The 27697-nt window shown below is 31.6% G+C and overlaps 1 protein-coding gene and 1 long non-coding RNA gene across 2 annotated transcripts; one reads left to right on the top strand and one right to left on the bottom strand.

Moving 5' to 3' along the window:
- Positions 1–669: 669 nt before the first annotated feature.
- On the bottom strand, positions 670–6325 carry LOC132732990 (uncharacterized). Its single transcript, XR_009626119.1, has 5 exons — positions 5954–6325; positions 4973–5269; positions 3145–3429; positions 1421–2638; positions 670–1137 (listed from the first exon to the last, which is right to left on the bottom strand). It is a non-coding gene; the product is annotated as an uncharacterized LOC132732990 (long non-coding RNA).
- A 3704-nt stretch (positions 6326–10029) lies between these two features.
- Positions 10030–24354, top strand: LOC132732987 (cell surface glycoprotein MUC18-like). The gene is made up of 6 exons (XM_060719541.1): positions 10030–10195; positions 10347–10703; positions 12371–12658; positions 13602–13901; positions 20473–20757; positions 22143–24354. The coding sequence occupies exons 1-6, from the start codon at positions 10126–10128 to the stop codon at positions 22427–22429; spliced, it is 1587 nt and encodes a 528-aa protein (XP_060575524.1). The 5' UTR covers positions 10030–10125; the 3' UTR covers positions 22430–24354.
- The last annotated feature ends 3343 nt before the right edge of the window (positions 24355–27697 follow it).

Below are 27697 nucleotides of genomic sequence, written 5' to 3'. Positions count from 1 at the left end.
CAGTTTCACTCACTTCATTTGCTCCGCCTCTGTTGAAGTTCGGCTCAGCCTTAAGATGTCGCCAAATTAAATATGATGCTCCGTATGCTAGCATTTAGTCTTCGTTGACGGGGCGGAAGAAAGCCAGGACAACTTTGATCAATATCACTTGTCTTATCATTAAATTACAAGTTACAAAGCCTAAACCACACCCACTATCAGAGAGGCGGTTTTCCCTCAATCGTTTAGAAAGTGCACCAAACCCTACGCACTTTTACACTACGGCCAGTAAGGGGAGCTTACTGCAGAACAGTTTGTTCTCAAAATCATTCGAACATTATGAAGTTCGTACCAATATTTAAATGGACATATTCTCGGCACATATTGTCTTCAATTCATTTTAAGTATACCAATCATTTCAATTTTGCTTGTAATCCAATTTATTTTGCTTCGACCAGACGTTTCAATCTTTGTCGCAACAGACAAACATTTCAGAATTGAACCTACACTAATTCAATACCCTCTATTTTATGAACCCGGCCCCTGATGCAGAGCTCGTTATAAAGTTTCACAATTGCTTTCAAATAAATTTATCATAACGAATTGAGAGATATAAATGATTATAATTCTATTGCATAAACCATGGACGATATAAAAGTAAGATTCCTGTAAGTTTATTTTGACAAGTAACATGTACTAATTGTTTTGTAAGTGCTTTAAAGTAGATGAAATAGTTAATGTTTACAATTGACCGTTTTTATACTCATTAAAACAATTTGATGTAGTTTTAAAACCTTTGAATAATGCTACTTTCAAAATGTTTGTCAAAAAAGTTTTTTTAACATTAATTTAAACAATTATGGTACCTTTAACATGCCTTTTGTTCTAAATGTCATGTTTGTAGAGTTTATTAAATCGCCGACACTGTTTCTTGCCAACAGCACGTACAACTCTATACACCGAATCACTGACCAACTCGTGCAACGTATAAATCATCAGGGTCTCACGGGTGTCTTCAACTGTCTGATGGTCTCTTATATAATAATACAAATGACTGTTTTGGTTCCCCATTGATTCATGGTTTCCACCGAAACAACGCGAAAGTGTCCGAAATATGCTCTGTAACCCCTTGAAATTCATTAGGTGCATCTGCTATATCTATATAAATAAATATGACATAAGAAGATATCTCTTATAAATATTACAAATTAAAGTACAATATTGAAGTGAAAAGTAGCAGCATCAATCATTTGATCATATTTTTCATTTTATCAATTAATTATCTAAAACTGCTATATCATATGTTTTATACAAATACTGCAGAATACATAATCCCTTAAGGAATGTTTCTTTAGTCATATGAATAATACACGTAAAGAGAAATGCTATTTCAGAGCTGCCAATTATTTATAAAGTAATAATTTGATAATAAAAACCCCACCTTCTTGAGACAGAAAATATGGTTGTATGAAATAATTTATTTCATTTTCAATCTTCAGTTGGTATTCACCGTAATCTGATAGTGACACATTTCTAATTGTTAGATTTGAATCCGTTCCTTATATTGAAATAATGACATTGGAACTGTTATTAAGTGTTCTCCGATGGACAAGGGTATGCAAGACCCTTAAACACCAAGGTAATGACATGTCCAAGAGCACTACTAACATTTTCTTTATAGTGAATTTGTGGTCGTGGTGAGCCGGTTGACATATAGAAAACATAAATCTTAAACAAAGCAAACTTCTACATTCAAAGACTGTATGTTGTTTGAAATAAAACCTTTCAATACGATTTATACACAGAAAAGACATTATTGTTTATATTCTTAAAGATACATATAAAACTGAAAATATTTGAACAAATTTGTTTAACGTTAATTAAATTATTGTGTATTTAAAGTGCAGGTAAAAATCAAGCTACGTTGCTTAACTAAAACCGATCAGTAACTAAATGAAAACGTAAATAACATCGAATTTGAAGTGACAACTGTCATCACAATCCGCTGCTCAATTTAGATATTAATCTGAGTCTATTCAATAACATTCTCGTTTATTGATTGTTTTTAAATGTGTGTTCGAATAATGTGTCAATTTAAAATCATTTATAATGACAATGACACGGACAAAGTGTTATCCTATTTAATCACATAGAACCGTGTAATATGCTATATTTACTGTTCATATTTTAATTCAGTTTCAAATTATCTAATTAGTTTCTTTTGTAAATACGCTGGACCTCGATTTGTTTTTATATTGGATCTGCTATTTAACGAAACGTTTAACTATATCGTTTTAAAAGTGTTCACTGACAAAAACCGGTTAAAGACATATATTGAAATACAACAGAATGCATGAATTAGAACAATACTAACATCGAACAAACAAAGTCAATGCCATTTTGGAACTCTTTCCTGAATTATATTGATTTTCTGCGGTACAGGTATAAACACCTGTATCAAGACAAGACACCTCAAAAAGTGTGTAGTTTAAACTTCTTGCATTGTCAGTTTTCAATAGTGGTTTGTCTTTAAAATTTATTTCAATACTAGAACTTGGATTACTGTCAACAGTACATTCGCACTTTCGTTCACAATTGCTGATATCAGTAGGTCTTGACTCTGATTTTCTTTGATCGTATGATGATACAACTGACATATCTACAATAAATAACTAAAATGTGATAAGAACGAAAACTCGTTAAACAAAAGTTGATTTGAATTATAAATTAAAAATTGAGTATAAACTACTTACATGGAAATGTTAACCCTGTACGGGAAGTTGATTCTGTGAGCATAATATCAAGGAATGTTGCTAAATAAACGTAGCAATTACACGTTACCCTGGTTTTATTCTCATTTTGTTAAGTTTTTATTTGTTTATTTTTCTAGATTCTAATAAGATTAAACTGAAAATATTATATATTTCATATGAGAGGTTTGACGACACTCGAGTTAAGCTGTAGGAATCAAAGATACACTATCCGCTTTCTTTATCTTTAATGGATAACTTAGATTAGTTCTTATTTGTTTTTTTTTCAAATTTTGTATCTTATTATAATAGAATTCTAATAAGACATAATGAATAAAAATGTATCATTTTATAAGAGCAAATTTGATGAATATACATATTCAAGTAGATCTGTAATAATAAGTGCCACACTTACATAACACATTAAGATCAAATGATCCACTATCAGTACGAGTCCTTCATAGACCTTCACTAGGTGTTAGAACATTAAGCACGGTACACGTGTATTTTAAACCATCTTTCTTCGTAACATTATAAATGTCTAGTGTCTGTGTGTTTCATGTTCTGTTATCACCATCTCTTGTCCATTTAAAACTTGTAGATGTAGGATTTCCCTTTGTTACAGGACAAGAGAAATTAAAGCTTTACCCAGCAAGAATCGTTTTGTTATCAAGTTCAGAGAGAATTATTTTTTGACCATCTGTAAAGAATAAAATAAGACAAAACCGTTTAATCATTTTTGAAAACATACTAATGATTGATTAAAAAATACATGTGGTTTATAAACATCTGCGGATGTTTCTAAATTCAAAATTTTACTATTTCATGTTTAAATGTTGAATTCTGCTTAAGCCGGTGCTAGGGGGACGGTAACTTGCACTTTTCATTACCGTCCATGAACAGGCTCAATCAAACCGAGCCTGCATTATTTTCAATTTTGCCATGTTGGGCTTTCTTTAGGGATTCTGTATTTATCTATGTTATAGGCATACATAATATTATACACATTAAGTGAAATGCACATGATCCTGAAATATGTTGTTTAATATTTTAAGTTAAGATATATATGTATATATGTTTTATGGTGAATATATAGATATTAAACAGAATATGTCTGCATTAGAATGTGAATTAGGAAACGAACGGTATAGAGTATAGAAACCGTAGTACAGAGTGTAATAAGACTGTAACTGTATGTGATTTTGAAATAAAAAAACAATTAGATCGCAGATATACATAACAGTCATATACTTTTTACTTAGTAATGAACAGTAGTATTTTATTATTCCTACCGTTAAGTACTTGCATTAAACATATTAAACATAGAATTACATCTTTGTTTGTGTATTTGAAAAAAGAAACTAAAAGTAATTATTAACGAATCAAGTTATCAGCGAAGTGGAGCTTTTACATTTAAAATTCAAATTTAGAATGTACGGTTTATGAAATATTTATTCATCTATTTCTTTTACATTAAAGCCATTCGCTATTATCATATTGTAATGAATAAAGTTTTTGTGAATAGCATATAATTGTTATCTAATTACATTAGAAAACGTGTATTTGTATGAGAGCAACTGTGGACCATGTTGAATTTCATAATGTATAAAATAGAGAAAGCAAGAATCCTTAAGAAAGTCCAACACAACATAATTGAAAATGTTGCAGGCTCGGTTTGATTGAGCCTGTTCATGGACGGTACTGTGAAGGAAGTGCAAACTATCGTCCACGCCCCTAGCACCGGCTTAAGCAGAAGTCAACATTTAAAATGAATTGGTACAATTTTGAATTTTGAAACATCCGCAGATGTGTTCATATGGCGGTTATCATGGGACCTTCAATGAGACACGTTAGTGCCATTCAATGATAAGCATATAAGTTTACTTTCCCTTTGAGTCAAAACTTTTATTTCTTAATTTTATTTGAATAGTTTATCATCGAATTATTGACTCTTTAAAATAAGAACAAAATGTTGATATGCGGATTACAATCAGTGAGAGTAATGTAACATTTTCCTTATATAATTCAATTATATTAGTCTTTTAATGATTAAATCATATTGTGACTTGTAATTGAACAACAATCATATTCAAAGATAAACCAATTTTGAAAATAAAGTACAAATTATCAACCAAACCAATTTTTTACTAAATTAAACATTACGTTTTCTGAAAGTTTATTTATCTGTTTACAAGCTAAATTTGAAGTGTTTAGGGTTTTGAAACAGTGGACAAAATACTTACACAGAACATTTATTTTTACTTTAGAACTACTGCTTCCTATTTGGAGATATCCCTTTGATGGTTCCATTGTGTTGTTTGCTGTACACGTGTACTGACCGTCATCTTGTCTCCGGACAGGGTTTAATGTGAGTGTGCTTCCAGTATATACATTATAACATTTAAAAGTCGAGATATAAATGTCTGGGCTAGGATTCCCATTACTTTCACACATCACAGAACCTAGTATTTCTTCAATAAAGCTGATAGAACCATCAATTTCGTTCCCAGAAACTTCGAAGCTTGGTATATCTGGTTTATCTAGAATATTAAAATATGTTTTTGAACATTTTTCTTTTCAATATCTAAGTTTGTTCTGATCGACAATGATTATTTTTTTATCTGGAATATCACAGGCTTTGTGTTTGAAGGAAGAAAATGCGTTAAAACAAACTCCACCCCATGGAAAGATTGTATAACACTAAAAGCCAAGAATCTGTCGCACAAGAGGCTTTGTGTTTGAATACCATAAATCAAGCAAGCTAAAGAAATAAAATCACAAAACATGCACGTTGATAATAACAGTTTGTACCCCTGTTACAGGATGTGAGCATTGACAAGTACACGATCTGTCAGGACCTCTTGTAGCAATCCATAATACTGATTTTGTTACTGTGGTTCCATTTATAACTGTAGGCAATCCATTGTTAAAACAGGCCCTTGTCAATGTCGCTAATTGATCATATTCGACATTTAATTGAACAAGTGCAGTCTATGTTCATTAAGTAAAGTAAACAACGTGTTATCTTATCGCAATATTATCAGGATATTTTTAAGACATACTTATTTTTGCTTTAATATATATGTGGTTTAAAGGCATACATTATATTATACATATTTAGTAAAATTACATTGCGTTTTTGAAAATGAATCAAAATAAACAACTACCTTTTGCAAGAAATGTGATGTGAAGAAAGAAAGTAAATTTACTGTGATATAACTTACACTGAACAAGCATTTTAAACTTTGCTGACGTAATTGGTGTTCTTCCTCCAATATTAATAGCAGAGCAGAAAAATATTTCATATCCATTGTCACTCCTATTTGGGCTATACTTTAATATAATTGATCGCCAACATCCTCTGTTGTAGAAAATATTTCATTTGTTATCGTCTGCTTTTGACCGCCGTCAGACTCCTTGTACCAGGTTATATTTGCTGTAGGCTTTGATGGGGAGGTATTGCAGGAAAACGTTGTTTTAATATGTTCTGTAATTGAGCCGCTTGGTGACTGTAGACTTACATTGGTTACCGCCACTGTAAATACGTTATGTGTTTTTCTGTAATTCATTTACTGATATTTTAAAGCTTTAGCGATTTTCTGAACATACTATTTATAACAAAAATGATCATAAAGGAAAAAGGAAAAATAGTTGTAAGATATATAATATATTCTTTTTCTAACATCATGAGTTTAATGAACATAACATCACAGTTATAGTCACATTAGAACTGTATAAATATCCAGGAGCAGCAACTGCACATTGCCATCTATCGCCATTTTATTTGAGTGAAATACGTTTCACTGTAAATGATGATTTGTTGTCTGATAGGCAGGCATATTCAAACAATAATGGATCAGGAGGACCAGGATTGGCAAATGGTGTACATGCTGGTAGCACAATAACACCATCTGTATTACCATTTAAAATCATGCAAAACCAGTCACACCTTCACTGCCACTTTATGTACATGTTTATGTAAAGGATTCTCCATCAGCGGCTGTAGCAGGAGAAGTTGACAATATAACACTGCAGTTTACAGCATAAAAAACCTGTTATTAAATATATAATATATATTATGATATATCAATTATACAATATATTATTAAATTTACTTTCGCGCTATATTTTTATAACAGAGTTTTGCTGAACACCCCATGCTGATGACACCATTCTTATCACTAATAGAAATATTGCTTTTCTAATCATATAAAACACTATTTGGTTAAATGATGGTTGCTTTATCATAGAACCCTTTTGACTTAAAATAAGTCTTCAATCCGCTAGTTAAGCTAGACATGTATTTGTTTTTTATGACAGAAAAAGTATAAACAATTAATTGTCTATAATAGTAACAACGCTACGCAGGTATACAACGTTATCTTGGAAGATTGGCATTGTAGCCTTAGATGATATTTTAATAAAGAATTGTGTGCCTGGTGAGTTCTTCGCTGTTGGCAAATGATGAAAAAATTAATTGAACATATCTTAGAGACTTTTGCATGTATTCGATAAAAGAACAGCGAGAGATTCTTAAAACACATTGCCTGAACAAACCAAATGTGTGAATGACTAAACAAGAGAGAATTCATGGTTTAGAAACACAAATAGTCTCCTTTCTTCTAATAAGCAAGGGCTATCAAATGGAAAGTAAAGCCCTCAGTATGGAAAACGTCATTCACATCGACGTTTTAAACTGTCCTGAATATTCTGTTATGCATTTGTAATAGTAAGCCTTGCGAATTTATATTTGTTTCAAAAGTTAAACTGCTTAGAGCATTAAAAAGTGCAAGCAACAACTTGAATAATACTCAGTATTTGCAAAAGTTAAGTTTAATTGTAACGAAACAAACATTTCATTAAATACCTTCAAAATCTGATCGTGCATTTTCGAGTTATGGCTCAAAACATATTAAAAAAGACCCCAAAAATCTTTGATGTCTATAAAAGTCTGAATGTGTGTTATTGAGTACTGATCTTTAATATGATCATAATGACCAAAAATGTATGCAGAGCCAAATATAGACTGGACATTCTTTATTTGTCTTTTATCAAATTTGTCATAATCAGCATTGCCAAAACAATCAGTGTTGATATTAAAACCATGTTCATTCAAGGTCTAATTATATTAAATGAATTTAATAATTGAAACAGAAATGTGCATGTCTTCACTAACCTTAAATCCTAAAATCGTAATTTGTATAGATTTAAATGACTGATCAACATGGCATTACATATACAGCCAAACTATTCTATGAATATCATTATATCCCAAAATAATGTACTTTACTATAAAATGATTGTAAATTCATATGACGGGGATATCTTATTATATTCTTACCTTACTTGTTGTGCTTTCGAATATCATTTACGTTATTATTTAAAACTTTAATGTTTATGATGTCATAAATGTGTAAAAAGTGAATATAGTAAATGAACTTACCTATAAGTGTATTCAAAAATCCCACATAAATAAAACAGATAAATGAACAGTGATCTGCACGTAGCATTTCTATAAACGGTACATGCACTGGTAAAATGAAAAGTTTGTTTACAAAAAAACTATCGTTAATATTTTACAACAGTGCGATCAGGAAGTTGAAGTGTAGTCAATTGAGCTTTCTTTTATGCATGTAAAACAAATTTGAAATAGCTTTCAGTAAAATATTTTAACCCCTAGATAAGAGGTAGTTAAACTGTATTTTAACCAATTTAAGCATAACTGATAATTTATAAACATAATAAGGATAATATACATGTACCATTTAAAGCTACAATCCTGCCAATTAAGCGTGCTTTTATCATTTTGTAAAAAGTATTTAGAAAGAATTTGAAAACGAATCCAGTTATCAGCAATTAGTACAGTCTTTAAAATTGATTATATAAGGTACAATTTATAAAATAAATATTTGTCTATTTCTCTTATACCTAAGCCTTCTCTAGTATTTGACTGTGATGAATTAGGTTTATGAATACTTCGTTATCTATATCTAGTGAAATTGAATGTAAGCAATTGTAACCATATACATGTATAAGTTAAGTTTCCCACTGCGTCAAAACTACTTTATCTCAATTTTATTTGAAAAGTTTATGTCAAATTATTGACTATTTAAAGTAGAAACAAACTGTTAATTTGCAGATTGTGAGAGAAATAATACCGTTTCAAAGTGATTTTCTGAAAGTAATGTAACTAAAACCTTACATACTTTAAACAGTTAGACCATTAATACATTTTTGGTACAATGCACTCAGCTCTGAAACCAAATGAAATCTTATAGTTGTAAATGAATCACACGTTCTGTGCAATATTTTGATCAATATAACGTTTATATTATCAACAACGTTTTCTCTAAATTAAACATTACCTTTTCTGACAGTTAATTTAGAAGTTTACAAAATACATTTGTATTTGTGATGTAGAAAAAGAACGATACGATACCTAGATTTATAAGGTTATAATAGCGTTTGTATTGCACCACTTTCAGATCAGGAAGTTAAAATGTGAACATTAAAATAAAACATGGTTGTCACTAAAAAGGCTATTAAAAAGTTGTTCTACTTCAACTCCTAGATTAAACGTAGTTTAAATGTGTTTCTACTCAATATTCTCTATTCACCTGAAGATCCACTGCAATGTGTAAATCTTTAAGACGGCCGGTTGGCATGCTCACTTCGGCACAAAGTCACGCTTAAGGCCGCACGATTTAACTTGTATAAATTTAGCTGCCGATGTTCTTTTTCAGCCGAAGGCTCTACAAAGTAACTACGGACGACGAGAAAATTGTGTCTGGGTGCGTGAGCCCTAGAACAGAGTGACGGTTTGAAGGCAGGCCCTTAGCTGGCATAATACCCCTTTTCAGACCTACCTCCTCTTTTCATATTGTCTCAGGTAAATCCAAATTCATATTTATTGACAGCATTTCGTAGAAATGAGGTGGAAGTACATTAGCACCACCTTGTACTTCAAAGTGTACCATTTATGGGTATGATCGGTGATATATTCGGGATTCGTACTCGACAGCAAAAGCTGCATTTTACCCCTTTACTGGCGAATGGACCCTCATGATGCATAGCATACATAATTACATTAATACATTCTATTCAATTTTACGCAAAACTGACATGAAATATGTCATATCACAATCATCCCTGTGACATCTATAAAAACGTATGTATAAACATTAACAGTTTAACACTATACACTGCAAACAGAGAGCCACTCCAAATCGATGTAAATGTTTAGTCAAACGTTACCATATAGTTATCGCCTTTTACAAAGTCAAGTAAACAGGAAGAAAAATAAATGTGGGACATTCATTTACATTTGCATGTATAAATTATATACACGATTATCTTAAAGAAGGATTTATTAGTTGTGTCAGGTGTCGTTTAAAAAATGTCATATGGAGATAAATCAATGCTGTCCCCTCCAATAATAGCTTTTATATATGTCTTAGCACTCTCAGGTAAGACCTTTTAGATTCATTTTATTAAATAAATATACATGACACATAACAAAACATACACATAATATGATAAAAGAGTATGTTGGTTATAAGGTTTCTTAAGTAACAAACAATAATCTGTACAATTTACACTATGTTAAATTTATTTCAGCTGTTGTGTTTGCAGAAGTCGTATTATCACCATCATCACCTGGTGTGATAGAGAATAGTTCCCTTACATTAACATGTACATACACTGGTGATGAAACCGTAACAAGTTTTACATGGAAGAGGGTGAAGACAAATGAAAGTAACTTTGCTATCCTTGGTACAATAAATGCAGAATGCAAACCTCTTATAATACCTGTAGACACCAGTTTATATGAGTACAGTTGTCCTAGAAGTAAACAATATACATGGACAATAAAGAAAGTAACTAAACAAAATGAGGGAGACAAATACCAATGTGTTGTTGAAACACTGTTACCAAAATTGATTAACAGCAACTCAGTGGTCATATATATACAAGGTATGGCTATTCCGTAAACTTTAGGCTATATTTCAACGATGTACTTCACTTTATTATATAATAAGTTTGTTGGAGCCTTTTTTCAGAGGATTTATTAAATGCATGCATTTATGCGGCTCACCTCTCTTAGTTCTCTCAATGCGTTTTATAAATATGTCCTGTAATGCTAACTAAGCCAACTCTATTTAAATTTTAGTTGACATTCAATGATATTTCTTGATAAATTGTCTAAGTATTGAATTAAAGGAATATGATAGAAAATCATGGTATGATGACCTCAACAAAGAAAAAAGACAAAACAATAATGCAGCTACACATCATCATTCAGTGAAATAAAATTATGTTTTTCCGACTTCCTCAAATGTTAAATCGTTCTGAAAGGTTACACAAATTACAAAGTATTTAATATAAAACATTCGAACTGTACCTTAAATATATTGACATATTTCTATTTGGTTGTTTCTATTATATAATCTATGAATTTTCTCGCATGCAAGGTATAAATCATGTATCGGTTGCGACAAAAACAATAATACATGTTTGTTTAATAGTTTTATTTTTTTTCTAGCTGATATTTTCATACACAATGTATAAATTATTTGAATAAAACATGTATATCGATTTTATCATCATTGCTAATTTTATTCGACAATAATGCAAATGGTTTTGTGAATATATTTTGGAAACATGATTTATATTCTCGACTTAATATCATTATGACAAAATATAACAGAACACATCAATCGACATTTTAACTGATATATCATAGTATCTAATTTATCCCGAGTATTATATATAAAGTATATTCTTTTTTTTTCAATGGTGTAAAGTAATATAATATAGTTTTGAGTCGATGCAGTAATTATATAAACCTTGCTTAAACTTATTTAAGATGGATAGTTCTCTGTAGCGCATCATCGAGGTATTTGATTAGAATTTTGTCCTTATGTTGTAGAATAAGAAGGACGACATTAGCATTTAAACATAAATCATAATCAAATAAATATAGTACCCGAATGCCTTATCACATATTTCTTGTTTGTCAAAGAGTCTGAAATAATGCACGGAAATGGAAGTGAACCTGAGATCTTCCTCCCAAGTAAAGCTTGAACATCGCCATGTGACCTATGTGTTGGTGTGACGTTAACACAAACATGTTGAAAGCAAGCTACTCGAAGAGTAAGTTTGGAGAAAAACAACATATAATAACAAAAATCGAAGTAATTTAAATCAAATGATTGATATGATAATTGATTAAAATTTCGTCCTTGTGTTAAAAGCTAAAAAAGTAAAGCAAGATCCACAAGGAAGGGCGGCGTTCAATGAACGCAACCCCTAAGTCTAGAAAGAAAAAAAAATCAACGAGGAACAAAATGTTGAGAACTGTTCAGTCACTGAAATCTTTTACATGCCTTCATAATTGAACGTAACTACTGGTCCAAATAATGTAAAATCACGTATAAAGTAAGAATAAAATCATTTCTGTAAACGATAGGGTAGGTGATCAAACAAAGCATAAATAAAACTATTATTCTGTGAAATTAATGGGAATAAAAAGAAAATCTAAACCTACTTAATCTAACCTATGTTGTGAATACTTTGTTTAACAATGGTTAATAGCTGAATCCTATTATCAAGCTGATTTTGTCTTTTTTTTCTTATTTCAGTTAAGGTAGCTAATGTAACACTAAAAGACGGCAGCACTATACTAGCAGGAATACTAGAAGTAACAAATAGTGTTCGTAAAACATTGACATGTACAGCAAGTGAAAGTAGACCAACAGCTGTAATCAGCTGGTATATTGGAAATGAAGTGAAGAAGAAGGAGAATGTTACACTGTCTACATTAACATTTACTCCAGTTAATTCCGACCATAACAAACACGTTTATTGTAAAGCTTCACAGACAGGAAATCCAGATGTATTTTCTTATAAAATCCCTCTTTATGTGAAAGGTAAAATTTTAATATTTTCTTTGCCATTTTAACAGTTACTATATTTTTCATTTAGATAAACTTGACAGCAAAGAAATATCTCCACTAATATATGTTGATTTGAATGGATAATCAGTATATGTCGCCTTTGTTACCTTGGTATCATTTAAAGTATAATTGATGTGCATTGTTGTTCAGTGATATAAATGCAATCCTATCTAATAGCGTAAGAAAACAGAAAAACAGGGAGCACCAAAAGCAGGCTCAAATCGGCAAAATTTTAAATGTTGTATGTACAGCTTGATTGAGCCTGTTCATAGACAGTATTGTGCAGAAGAATTATAAATAGCATGAAAGATATACAAACTTTCAAATGCAAAAGTTATTAAGAGTTTGCCATTACAGAATAGGATTGATGCAGCATTTTATATTGTTGTATGAATAGCAAAACCTCTCTTTCAGCTTATTATGAAGTAAGACTACCAAAAAAAATATGGTATAGATACTACATAAAAAATTAAGATAACAAAGAGGAAAAATGGGATATAGTCTCACGGGGGTGGACGCCATATGGATCTTAACATTGAAATTCCGCTGATCCAGATGTGAACTGTAACAACATGTGTGTCAGAGGCAAAAGTCAACCATAGGGTACGTTCCGGATTTTTAATGCAGTCCTCGCTGACATAAACATCCGTCGTGGGTTTTGGTATGTCCATAGCATGCAATGCATATGAAGAAAATGTCACTAAACGGACTGATGTTATACAGCACATCTGGATCAGCGGAAAACCACATATAGTTTTTACTGAAACTCAATTTTGAGATCCATAAGAGGTTCTTCCCCTGTTGTTCTGATACGTTTAGTTTTTAATATATGATAAATCTGTAACTGTACATGTGATATTGATAGAACATGAAACATTTTGACAATAGTATTTGGTAATAGTTTACCCGTTTTCAGAATTAGCTACTACTCCTACAATCACAGACCTGACATCAGAAAAATTAGAAGGCGACCAAATAAGATATCAATGTACTTCCTCTCAAACACGACCTGTTGCTATAGTTACATGGAAGTTACAAACTCTTACACTGACTATTGTACATAATACAGAACAAAGTCATGGAAATGATCTTAAATCTGTAACAAGTATAGTAACATTTACTGCCAACCGAATGGATAACAACAAAACAATTTATTGTGAAACTGCAATACCTGGTCAAAGTGTAGTTAAAGCTCAAGAAAAGATGACTGTATATTGTAAGTAAATTTTTTAGGCCAAACGTTCTTAAAATCAATCTGATATATGTTGGTTTTTTTATAGTTTCATTAAATAAGTTTTGAATTCCGTTATTTGATTCACTCATTTGTGAAAAGACACTTACAATTGATAAAATGACAACCAGTATAAATAATAGCAGAAAACAGTTAAAATATCATTAATTTCAAAGTATCATCAAATATTTTTTTTTGTTTTTATTTGCTTGATATCTAGGTAAACTGGCATGAAATGTATTATTTGTATTGATAGACTAGTTTCAGTTATCAGTATAGGGAACATTTGTTTTTTCTAATGGTAAATCATTAAAGCACTACCGCTCAGGGTAAATGCAATCAACAGAGCAATTGTATATTAACATTTGCATTTCACATAGATTAAGCTATTATTTTACCCTGGTTTTGGTGTAACCAATGGCGATGTCACATCTTATAAAAATCAAAGTAAAACCTCTCAAATATTGTTATATTTTGTAACTTTAATTACAAGATTATAGTCCAAATGGAATGAATAAGTTTTAAATGCCTTTACAGGGCTCCAGATTAGGTGCGTAAATAAATCATTGAAATCACACGTATAAGCATGCAAAAATAAAAATTCAAGCATATAATCATGCACAAACTATTGTGATTTTGTAATAAATAACAGTTCAGTTCTACTGTTTAACCAAATAGAGAAAATAAGAATCCCCAAAGAAAGTCCAACACAACATAATTGAAAATAATGCAGGCTCGGTTTGATTGAGCCTGTTCATGGACGGTACTGGAAAGTGCAAACTACCATCCACGCCCCCTAACACCGGCTTAAGCAGAATTCAACATTTAAACATGAAATGGTAAAATTTTGAATTTAGAAACATCCGCAGATGTGTTCATACGGCAGTTATCATGGAACCTTCAATGTGACACTTCCGTGCCAGTCCATGAAAAGCGGCGTATGGTCCCCAAGTTATCGAAAGCGTGTGCCTTAAACGAGAAAACAATGGGCGGAACTAAATAAAATGGAATTTTGAAAGGGGATCAGAGGTTATGAAGTTTGCATATCACAGATAGGAGGTCAAAAGACAAAGTTAAAAAGCAGGCAACATATCCTAAAGGTGATTCAACATTAGTCAAGGAATATTGGAACCACTCAACTAGAAAATGCCGAAAAGTTAAAACTAAAAATACCACAAGCACAACAATAATGTCGTGCTGACACGGTAGGGAATCACGTGACTTTTACGGTTACGCGTACAGACAATATGGCGGCCTAAAAACCTCGCTTTACATGTGCTTTTCAGGAAATTCTTTATTATATCCCTTTTACTTACATACGAGACCTGTTGCAGCCTACGCGGAATAAAGAATTGTTGCCGCCTATATCTTATTTTCCACCCCTGTGCTCATAGCTTTTACAAACACTCAAAAATTCAACAGAAATTTTCAATGTGAACAATTATTTTTCGGGTAACATTCACGCAAAATTTGTATTTTTTATGAATTTGATTAAACTACGTCGAGTTAGCAAAGAGAAAATGTTCATAGAACTTCTTTATTTCAAAATGTAAATACTAGGCATGTTAAATGTTGACAGGTCATTTTCTATTCCATTACACGAGAGAAAAATGATTTGGGTAACTCCCACGTATACTTTTATTGTTGATAACTCCCACGCAATATTTTATGTGCAGGCAATATCTATGCAGGCTATAGCCTAGATATTGATTGAAAAAAAATCATGATTGATGCATTTAGCATCAAACTTTCATAGAATTTTGAATAATATTAAAAATACCGCCAAAAGGTCCTGGATAGAATAAAGCCCCTATGGATAGCAGAATACATACTTACGTGACTATATTAAATGAAGTTTCGATATAGATGAATTAATCGCAGAAATTAAAATATAAGTCTCAATTATAAGAATATTTTATGTGCAGGCAATATCTATGCAGGTTATAGCCTAGATATTGATTGAAAAAAATTATGATTGATGCATTTAGCATCAAACTTTCATATAATTTTGAATAATATTAAAATACCGCCAATAGGTCCTTGATAGAAGAAATTCAGCAGGCACATCAACGGTGAACAACGTTGAAGTATGGTCAGATTTCAACGTTGAAATAACGTTAGATTTATGTTCGAATTTGAAATAGATAAATACAGAATCCCTAAAGAAAGCCCAACACGGCAAAATTGAAAATGTTGCAGGCTCGGTTTGATTGAGCCTGTTCATGGACGGTTGTCAAGTGCAATGTACCGTCCACGCCCCCGCCCCACTAGCACTGGCTTCAGCAGAATTCAACATTTAAACATGAAAATGGTGAAATTTTGGATTAAGAAACATCCGCAGATGTGTTCGTACGGCGGTTATCATGGAAACTTCAACGTGGCACTTCTGTGCCATTCCATGAAAAGCCGCGCATGGTCCCCAAGTTATAGAAAGCGTGTGCCCTAAACGAGAAAACAATGGGCGGAACTAAATAAAATGGAATTTTGAAAGGGGATCAGAGGTTATGAAGCCTGCGTATCACAGATAAGAGGTCAAAAGACAAAGTTAAAAAGCAGGCAACATATCCTTAGGGTGATTAAACAGTAAGTTTAAAAAAACGTTGAAGTTCAACGTTGGCACAACGTTGAAGTTTCAATGTCATTTCAACATACTTTAATTCTAACTGTAACAGAGTTTAACAAAAAAATTCAAGACACTATTAAATACTTCAGCTATTTTATTTCAAAACTACAGTTCAAGTGTAGCTTAAATTCAAACGATTTAAGAGGTCCTTTTAGTTTAACAATTAAGCTACAATCTGTTCCAATCTACCACTAGTACTTCTTCTAGAGCTCTCTGGGTATGTCTTAAGTGTTTTATGATGGTGTTTGAATACTTCTACTGCTTCTGCAAATAAAATAAGAAGTTACAACATGTAGTTAAAATTGACTTGGTCAATCTCAAATTAGATATAATTAATCAACTTAGTGAATTGTTTTATCTTAAAATGCTTATCTTCTAAGATTTACATAAGAAAAAAGCATAGAAATTAAGATACAGCTGAAGTTTCATATTGACAGTAAATTATGTACAAAAAAAAACAACAAAAACTTTTTAAACAAGAAGCTATTTAAGTCTGGTCTATGATTGGTAAGAAAAACTGCTCCCATCAGTCACGTCAGCATTTTCCCAAGATGAGTCCTTTCCATGTTAAATTTATGGTATAGAAGCTACAGCTGTAATACTCTAAATTTCAGCCAGGACCAGTATCTAGAATATAAAATAGACTTATTATTCCCCATAAATTCACGGCAATTAAACTTAAAATTTAACTCTCATCTTTATTATTTAACCTCAAACAGTTTAATCAATATTTGTTTTGATAATGCAATGGATTTAATGTATTTTTCAAACTAATTCACATTTAATTTTACTATCACTGAGATATAAAATTAATACAGCTAAATTGACGAATCGTCTTGGGGCGTAAATTATATGGGGCGAACAACACTTCATCTGCTTATAGGTTACAATAATATGATAAATAAATTTCAAAAAGGCATGGCTTGTAAAATCATAAATTGCCAAGGACAGCAATAATTTCGCAATAAATTGCCAAGGACAGCAATAACTTCGCATAAGGCCTACCAAACCCAAATCATTCAATAAGGTCGCGTTTTGATACAAAAGTCTAAAATATTAGAAGGAGGTTATGTATTTCTGTTTTTATTAGTAAAATTACAGCTGTCATTTTTCATATTTTGCAGATATGGAAGGTTCTTTCTCGGATATTGTTTGTGATGAATGTAGGAAACATTTCATTCACGGATAGGTCTCAAATATTGACCATATGAACAGTCTACACGGCACAGGTCCATATAAATGTTGTGGTAAAACATTTTATAGCCCAGCAAATCGGAAACGTTACGGGTTTTAATGTTGATATTTAAATGACATTCAAACATAAGTCCTCTAGATTTTATTTCCTAGTTTGTGAATTCTAATATTCTTTAGTTTGTTTTCTTTTATGCTTTAGATTAAAAAAAACACAACATTATAATGTTAAATACAGACACTAATTTGAAAAATGTTGGTTACATAAAAGACTAAGTGATAAAATGACTTGAATGTCTTTAAAATCTTAATATAACGAATAACATAAAATGCCATACCTGTCACGTTTCGATTTGGCACAACATTTACAAGGTCCCGTGCCGAGTAGCCAGTTTGTGTGGTCATTAAGACAAATGTTGTCCAACATTATCCACAAACAATATCCGAGCTGGAACCGTCCATATCTGCAAACTATAAAAAAGACAACTGTAATTGTGCTTAAACTGAAATCGACCTCCTTCTTATAATTGAGACTTATATTTTAATTTCTGCGATTAATTCATCTATATCGAAACTTCATTTAATATAGTCGCGTGAGTATGTATTCTGCTATCCATAGGGGCTTTATTCTATCCAGGACCTTTTGGCGGTATTTTTAATATTATTCAAAGTTCTATGAACGTTTTAGGCTAAATGCATCAATCATGATTTTGTTCAATCAATATCTAGGCTATAACCTGCATAGATATTGCCTGCACATAAAATATTGCGTGGGAGTTATCAACAATAAAAGTACGCGTGGGAGTTACCCAAATAATTTTTCTCTCATGTATTGGAATAGAAAATGACCAGTCAACATTTAACATGCCTAATATTTACATTTTCAAGTAAAGAAATTCTATGAACATTTTCTCTTTGCTAACTCGACGTAGTTTAATCAAATTCATAAAAAATACAAATTTTGCGTGAATGTTACCCGAAATATAATTGTTCACATTGAAAATTTCTGTTGAATTTTTGAGTGTTTGTAAAAGCTATGAGCACAGGGGTGGATACTAAGGTATAGGCGGCAACAATTCTTTATTCCGCGTAGGCTGCAACAGGTCTCGTATGTAAGTAAAAGGGATATAATAAAGAATTACCTGAAAAACACATGTGAAGCGAGGTTTTTAGGCCGCCATATTGTCTGTACGCGTAGCCGTAAAAGTCACGTGATTCCCTACCGTGGCTGAACGATATTTAAGGACCGGAAATCTCTCTTAAACTTAAACTTAAATAGGTAACCACCAATGTCTTAATGTTTAGCAAGTGTTTGCCGTGTTTCCCATGTTTTTGTTCTTTCAAGATATCAGAGAGAAACCAATTTGTCAAAAATATTTTATCCCAAAATGTGAGGGTGCAATTAGCTTAACTATCAGCCCATATGGAGACTGCAGAGGTGCGAGACAGATCAATTACTTGACAATTAAATGAATTTTTACTAGGGAATAAATGACTGTTTGTGTCAGACTAATTTAAGATGTGCTTTGTTTGCTTATTGATGTAGACAATGTTCTGGACTGTCCATGTAAATTATGATTGAGATAAGTGTTTGCAATATCCAGCATTTGCAACATGTAAATGAATAAGGTAAATAGCAACCCATATTTAAGAAATTTCCAGTGAAATTTATTAGGCAAAACGTGTCATACGCTTGATTTTGCTTATTATTTAAATTCATTCATCTTTGTAAAACAAAGAAAACGGTGCTCGATAACTGTTAGTTATGTCATTGATACATATTTTCTCATTTAAAACATGTAAAGATTTTGCTTATTCAAGTTCAAAGAGTAACTTATTCATTTATAGATCAAACCTAGTTGCAAAATTGATCCAAAATAACGCTATCAGTACTGATTGTTTCTGATACATAAATATTGGCTTCAAATAACATAATAACATGATATACCATTTAATTATATTCATATAGCATTTTTGGTGACATATCAAAACAATTATATTTCTGTGTCTTCAGTTATGGTTATGATAACTTTAAAAGGTAAAGTATTACTTAATGTAAAAAATAACAACAGCAACAACAGCAATTTGGGAAGAATACATGTGTGTATTAAATAAAGGGGAGTAAGCTTAACAACAATGTTCTACCGAAGGTGTCTTTTAAAAATGTATACATTGTAACAGTATACACAATGTATTTAAATTAACAAACAAATTAAGGATTTTAATCAAATCAGGTTTATAGATGTCAAGAAGTTAATTCTCAGCTTTTTCCAAAAAATATTCATTATATAAATCCTTATTGTTCTAACAAATTATTGAGTGCACTGCCTTAAATCAAGCTGTTTTTTTGTTCTCTTTTTGTATGTTTATTTGTTGTTGATCATTTATAAATGTGGGACTTAATTAAAACAGAATCACCTATATCAATCTGCATATATTTACATATTTTGCTCCATTATTGAAGCGAGTGTCCTAAAATGAGTAAATGCCTTTTCACACAACCCAATCTGAATTTCATTTTGTTGGATTCCTTTTATTTAATATAGTTAAAATATACAGGTAAAGATGTTAACTGAATAACTTAAAACATGAATAAAAATCAAACACAACTTTACTTGAAGATTGCATGAACGTTATTTTGATGTTAAAAATATATATGATCATGAAATAGTCATTATATTGCTGTAGAAATATTAAATATTGACAACATATTGATCAATGTGTTATTTTTAATATTTCAAGGGCCTCCGTCACAGCCTAGAATTAAGAATGATAGTTTTCCATTCCTGGAAGGTCAGACAGGAAAGAGTATTTATTGTTCCACATCTGATTATGGTAATCCTACAGCTACAGCAACATGGTCCAAAAAATATGGTACACCTGATGTTGCTGATACAAGGAAGCTAAAGTTACCTAAACTAACGTATCAAATTGATAGAAGTCCAGTAAGTTGTCAGTTGAAGAATTTATTTACACAGAAGAAAGGTCTTCAGATCCAGTCCATACAAGTTCTATTACAAGTGGAATGTAAGAATGATTTCATAATTTTTTATACTTGTAATAAAAATCTGAGGCTTTGTTTTAAAAACAGGAAAATGGTGGTGCATAACAAACCAAGAAGTCATCAAATAAATACTGGCATCACAGCATTGATTTTCGTCTGTTTATTACATAAAAATGTATTCTTATTGTTCAAAGTATTTTGAAATTATTTAGTACAAATGTTCACAAGAAATGGAGGACATGTAATGCGCAACAATAAAACCCCTACATTCAAGACCAAGGTCACACTTGGGATCAAAGCTTACCTCGGTGTGTTATAGAGTTTATTTTGTGTCTGATCCTTAACTTTTTTGTAATCTATTGGTTTTGAAATTATTTGGCACATATGTTAATAATAGCAGGAAAATGTGTCTTGCTCAAGATTTAGTCCCTTACCCTAAGGTCACACTTGGAGTCAAAGGCTAACATGATTTGTTAAGGGTATGATGCTAAGTCAGGCCCAAGTAAATCAACTATCATTTGTGAATCGCCCGCATATCTTTATCGATGAAAATGTTCCAGGCGGACACAAAAAATAACCTATAACAGACCATCCCTATATCAATTTTGCATTTATCATATTTTGTAGTTTTGAAAAACTTCACAGATTTATTTCTGTTGATACATACGCATGTGACCTCACCTTCTGGTCCTTTTTGTCTTAATCTAGCCTCTGAGAAAAAAATAAGCCCAGTGTAGTAAGGGCTCAATTAATGTAAGTAGATTTAAAACTTCTTCTGTGAAATTACAGTGCCAATGTCTCTTAAAGATATTTGGAATGTAGCATTTGTTAGCAGTCATTTTCAAATATTAAAAATGGTCAAAAGTGTCTAGACCAATGCATTGAAGAATTGACCTCTTCTAGCAATGCATCTCAGATGAGGGATTTAGAGCCATTTTGTTCCTGAGAAACATGTATTGTGTTAGAAGTAATATATTTGAAACTCTGTTGACTGCCCAGAAGATACGTCATAGTGTCTTGTTACTGCTCTAAAAAGTTAGCTTTGATCTAGATATTCCTGTCTAAACAAGAGCCAGTATTAGATTTCTATATGAGTAATTGTTTCCATTAGCATAATAATAATTCTATTTGATGATTTATTGGCTTTTACGCATCATATATATTTCTTGTTTTGACCATTGCTTTAAACAACTCGTTTATATTTAACTCTTTAAAGGTTTGTAAAGTTTAATTACCGGTAGGGTAAAGACCAACTGCAAAAATATCCATGTCTCTTCATAAATCGGATACAGTCCTTTATATTTATGGCAAAGGTTTGTAAAAATGAAATTAACTTAGTGTATAGACCAATCTAAACAAATAAACATCTATTTTATTTAAATTTGTCAAATGTTTCTATGTAATGCAGATTCTCCAATAATACAGATACTTGTGGATAGTAAACAAGTTAATACCACAACAAAAGATGAGGGTCAAACATTGTCTGCTACATGCAATGCATCTGGTAACCCTAACCCAAATGTAGATTGGGTAGGACAACCGTCAAGAGGTCCTACTTTGTTGTTTGATGATATAGATAGAACAGATCATGGGAAATACACATGTAGAGCTACAGCAACATCAACTCACTATCCAAGTCATAACTTTATTAAAGAAGACGAATTGAATGTTACTGTTAACTGCAAGTTGTTTTAAGTTGTTTTAAGTTAAGTTTAGTGTTAACTTTTTGATAATGTCAGCCAGTATCATATGTTGAAGAGACAAAATCAGAATCCTCTTTTGAATTAAAATATGCACCTTAAGTAAACTACTACACCGTATATCAGTTTTTTCCCGCAAGTATCTAATTTTTGCTGTATTCGCGTGCAATGAATATCGTGAAAAATAGAGTCCTCAAATTTCCTTTCAATTTTGCGAATTCCTTTAACTTTCTTTTCTGCTTTTGATTTGTTATCCAGTTAAGTCTTATGAATTTTTCATTGTATACCTACATCTCAATTTATTAAAATATCAATTTTCGATATTAATGGTTGTTAAGAATTAAATGTTTTTTTGTGTTTTTTTTACTTTTTCTTTAGTATATAAGTGATTCAATCAGCAAACAGATATTTTTGTTAACGCTTATTTAACTTATTTTCTAATTAAATAAGATAAAAATTTAATTCATACCTTGCACACATAGACAGCTTGATAATAATATGTAAAAAATATGATGAGATGAGAAAATAAGTGTGATGTACCGAATACATATATGCAACCGATACGTCAATAGGGAAATTGAAAACAAAGTTTTAACTGTGAAATCAATAAATGTCTGACAAAAAGAGTGGTTTCTCTTTATAACGAGAAAAACGTGACAAAAGAAACGTGTACAATCGCGAAAATTATATTCTTTTAAATTCATATAACCTCAAAATTCGCGAAATTTGTGGAACACGAAAGTAACCTGAAATACGGTAATTAGTACAGCAATATAATACTGGTAACAGCCAACGATCTCTGCTCTGCTTAAGATTTTTAATTGACATACTTCTTTAAAAATCTAATAATTATGATCATTACAATACCAGATATTGATAATTGAAGGAGTAGGTCAAAAGGTCATATCTCGTGGCGAAGGTTATACAAGCTCAAGTTTCAGAACTATTTCAAAAATGAATTTTCATTAACATTTCATCTCCCTCTTCCTTTACTGAGTGAAAATGTCATTTTTTTGGCAAAACAAAAATCAGTCATTGGGATAAAAGTGTTTTGTTTATGTTACACAGTTTCTGCTTGAATGCCTTTACTTTTTCAACTAATTTCTTTGCCCATTAATTGAGGTTTGTTTTATTAACCAATTCATTGTTTTATGCTCCCCAAGGATACGTATATCAGCTGTCTTTTTTGTCCGTCCGTTTACCTGTTTGTACTACAGACAACAAAAAGGGGCCATGTCATCTAACTGTAGATAGGTCTTAAGAGAACAATAGAATTTTCATAACATTTAAAGGAGGCCACAGTAGCATTCTTTGAAGAAAATGTCTCCTTAAATTTGTAAGTGTGTAACACTTGTATTCCCTTTACCCTTACTACTTTCTTGTGCATTAAAAATATTATAGGCGTATTATATTTTCTTTTTATTTATCTTAGGTGGATGATAGGATTTCATGGATCTCCTTTAAATGGTTTTAATCAAGTGTATGCTGTTGAAATGGTTCATTCATTTTACATGACTATGTTTACTTTATAGGGACTCCACTGAGGTTTTTTGACATGATGGGACTGAAATTGTTTTTTCTAGATAATGTACTATTTGATGTACATTTAGACCACTAATCTTTGTGCAAAATTTCAGATTATTTGTGCATTTCGTTTTTCCAAAATAATTATTCAAATTGTTAAAAAATGACCAAAAATGAAAATTGTTTAAACGTGTTGCACTCAAATCGGGCTAAGAAAAGCATATAAATACGATTTTCAATTTATTTCAAAGTAAATTTCTTTACTTTCTTTGCATATGTTTCTGTTTAAAGAGCCCCAACCCATTTATGTTAGAAATTCAAATGTTATGTATAAGGCTTTAAACATCAGTGGAGTCCCTTTAAACTATTTCAAAAGGTGAACATTGACATAGTGATAATGGTTTGAACCCTACTAAGTCAGATGGCATCAGAATATTTGAGATTGTTTAAAACAGTAATAAGATACTGTAAAACACTTACTATTCGCGAGAAATTTATTTTCGCTAATATTCGCGAGTTTTCTAAGACGCGAATTCATATCTCTCGCGAAAATTTCACTTTGTCTATACACTTGACCGAAAATGAATACTATCCGAAAATACGTACACATGGATATACATCTGCGGGAAAGTATCGAAACCAGTTCTAGTTACATCTTGTAGCTATTCAAGTGTTGCAGCATATACATATTGTACAGATTACTAGTATGAAATATTTACCTTTAACAAAGTGGTATTATTGAGGAATTGGAAAAAAAAAAAACGTTTTCGCTGCATATTACCTGTGTCAAGGAAGGTAACTGTGACCTGCACTAGAATTAAGTATAAACAAATTAATGCGTCTCACCAAATTTAAATGGTATTTCTACAGATTGTTCTAATTGGTACAAATACTTTAGCACCTGCGAGTTGTTTGTAACATTTCTACTTATTGTATCCTATTGTATTGTAGTACAGTTTAAACCGGAGGGTAAACATAATCGTTTACTACAGGTTAGGCAAATTACAGTACCGTTTAATTGATTTTCGTCTGCTTGCCTTTGAATGGCTAATCAGTGAACCTTTAACACAGTGAACACATATCAAATAATTATCAAACCTTATTGACATATTTTTAGACAGACGGTTTCACTTAACAAGAAGATTAGCAAGCCATCAGAAAAATCGATACAGATATAAATGCATTCGTCGCACAATAAACAACGCAAAGTTAGTGAACGGAAAGGACAGAAAATATCTGAATGACATCGGGTTTCTGGTTTCACATTTTTCGGGAAGACGCGAATTCATGTTGACGCGAAATAGTTATTTTGGACATTTTGCCTCAAATTCGCGAAAAATGGTTCTCGCGAAAAATAAGTGTTTTACAGTAATTAGGTTTCTTAACAATCAAACTTTAATAAATAATGTTAAAACAATACATATACAAGTAAAGAAAACAAAATGAAAAAAGGCTCTGACTCAATGACAACATGCATCTGCATTCAGATGGTTATGATGTTATAATCTTTAATTAATGATATAACATACAAATACACTATAATACATTTCTTGTTTACAAATAGATGCACCAGATATCATTGTAAATGTAAGTAACCGGAATCCAACTGAAAACAACACCTTCACAGTTCAATGTAAACCTAAAGGAAGGCCTGAAGTTTATCATTTCTCGTCTCTTGTACATAAATGGGGACCTGTGGTTATATCTAAAGTACTTAATTCAACAGATGGTGTCATAGAAATACAAAATGCAAAACTTCAAGATAGTGGTACTTATATTTGTGAGGCAAATAATGGCATCCAAGACAGAAATCAGAATCTTGATCAAAGGGGAAGCAACATTGTCAGAATAAAAGGTTTGTGATTATCATATTTTGCATAAATGGCATATATTCTACTGTTAGTTGAAAGGATACTCAAATCTTAGAGTTGCGATTAAGACCTCACAAATTGATTTAACAGTTTCTGGTTAACAAAGATCTAAAGTTATGTGTTTTATAGAGCATGTGTGTTCAGTACACATTGTAGTGATGACTTAGAAATGTGTCTTAAACAAATCATATTCTTGCATACATAATTATAAAACCGATCTAGTTGATATGATTGCTAATTCGACATTTACATTACTCATTGACAGGCCACATCTGACCTTTTTGTCAATTTCCTGATTTCTTATCATCACTCAAGTAAATATATACCCTTTGTTTTTACTGACAGCATTATTTACGTCCAGTGTGCTGTCTCCTCTGGCATGTTATTAATCCCCTACTGAATATCTGTATCCATACATACTGTACATGTAGGGGGAAAGAATGCTTATGGTAGAAAATACAATGTTTTTGGGCTTTAAGAGATAAAAGAATTTGAAAGGGATAACCTCAAGAAGAACATCTGTCTTACAGTCTGATGGTTTCCGGATGATAACTAGAGTTCGGAACGAGATTATGTAATCAAGCTACATGTAGAACAAAGGCCATTAGTGATGCTATGCGTCGCCTCATGATACTGTAAAACACTTATTTTTCGCGAGAACCTTATTTCGCGAATTTGAGGCAAAATGTCCTAAATAATTATTTCGCGTCACCATGAATTCGCGTCTTCCCAAAAAATGTGAAACCGGAAACCCGATGTCATTCGGATATTTTCTGTCCTGTCCGTTCACTAACTTTGCGTCGTTTATTGTGCGACAAATGCATTTATATCTGTATCGATTTTTCTGATAGCTTGCTAATATTCTTGTTAAGTGAAACCGTCTTGTCTAAAAATATGTCAATAAAGTTTGATAATTATTTGATATGTGTTCACTGTGTTTGTCATGTATTGTTAAGTTTCTCTAATTAGCCATTAAAAGGCAAGCAGACGAAAATCAATTAAACGGTACTGTAATTTGCCTAACCTGTCAACGATTATGTTTACCCTCCGGCTTAATCTGTAGTAAAATACAATAGGATACAATAAATAGTAATGTTACAAACAACTCGCAGGTGCTTAACAATTTTCACATTAATTAGAAAAATCTGTAGAAATACCATTAAAATTAATTCTAGTGCAAGTCACAGTTACCTTCCTTGACACAGGTAATGTGCAGAGAAGAAGTTTTTTTTCCAATTCCTCAATAATACCAAATTGTTACAGGTACATATATCATACTAGTAACCTGTACGATATGTATATGCTGCAACACTTGAATGACTTCATGATGTAACAAGAACTGGTTTCGATACTTTTCGCAGATATATATATCCATGTGTACGCCTTTTCGGAGAGTATTCGTTTTCGGACAAGTGTATAGACAAAGTGAAATATTTGCGAGAAATATGAATTCGCGTCTTAGAAAACTCGCGAATATTAGCGAAAATAAATTTCTCGCGAATAATAAGTGTTTTACAGTAGCCAATCGCATGTTGCAGCTACTGTGTAGCAGAAGACCCAAAAAATCATTAACAGGACAAAACACATTTATATTCAAGGACAATAACTCACCTGAAAATTATTCAAGTGAAAAATTTGTGAATTATGCACAAGTATTTGACCGACCAGTCAATCCTGTAAAGTTTCATTGAAATTACATTAATGGTAAAAGAGGAGTAGTCCTGATAAACTTTATTAACACCATTTTCATTCAAGGGCCATTTCTGGGCCAAAAATCAATCCAGCTGAAACCCGAGTAATATACTTGAACTACAGAGCAATCCTGTAAAGTTTCATTGAAATTTCATTAGTGGTATAAGATCAGTAAT

This window comes from Ruditapes philippinarum, unplaced genomic scaffold, assembly GCF_026571515.1.
Source record: "Ruditapes philippinarum isolate M1 unplaced genomic scaffold, ASM2657151v2 ctg2094_1_1_1_1, whole genome shotgun sequence".
NCBI lineage: Eukaryota > Metazoa > Mollusca > Bivalvia > Venerida > Veneridae > Ruditapes > Ruditapes philippinarum.
This window is presented reverse-complemented; position numbering and strand designations above follow the sequence as displayed.

Bases quoted from the DNA above. Each gene is read 5' to 3' on its own strand.
- LOC132732987 (XM_060719541.1), top strand. From the start codon at position 10,126: ATGTCATATGGAGATAAATCAATGCTGTCCCCTCCAATAATAGCTTTT. The intron at 12,659-13,601 runs GTAAAATTTTAA...ACCCGTTTTCAG, and splicing joins AATCCCTCTTTATGTGAAAG to AATTAGCTACTACTCCTACA. The intron at 13,902-20,472 runs GTAAGTAAATTT...TAATATTTCAAG, and splicing joins AGAAAAGATGACTGTATATT to GGCCTCCGTCACAGCCTAGA.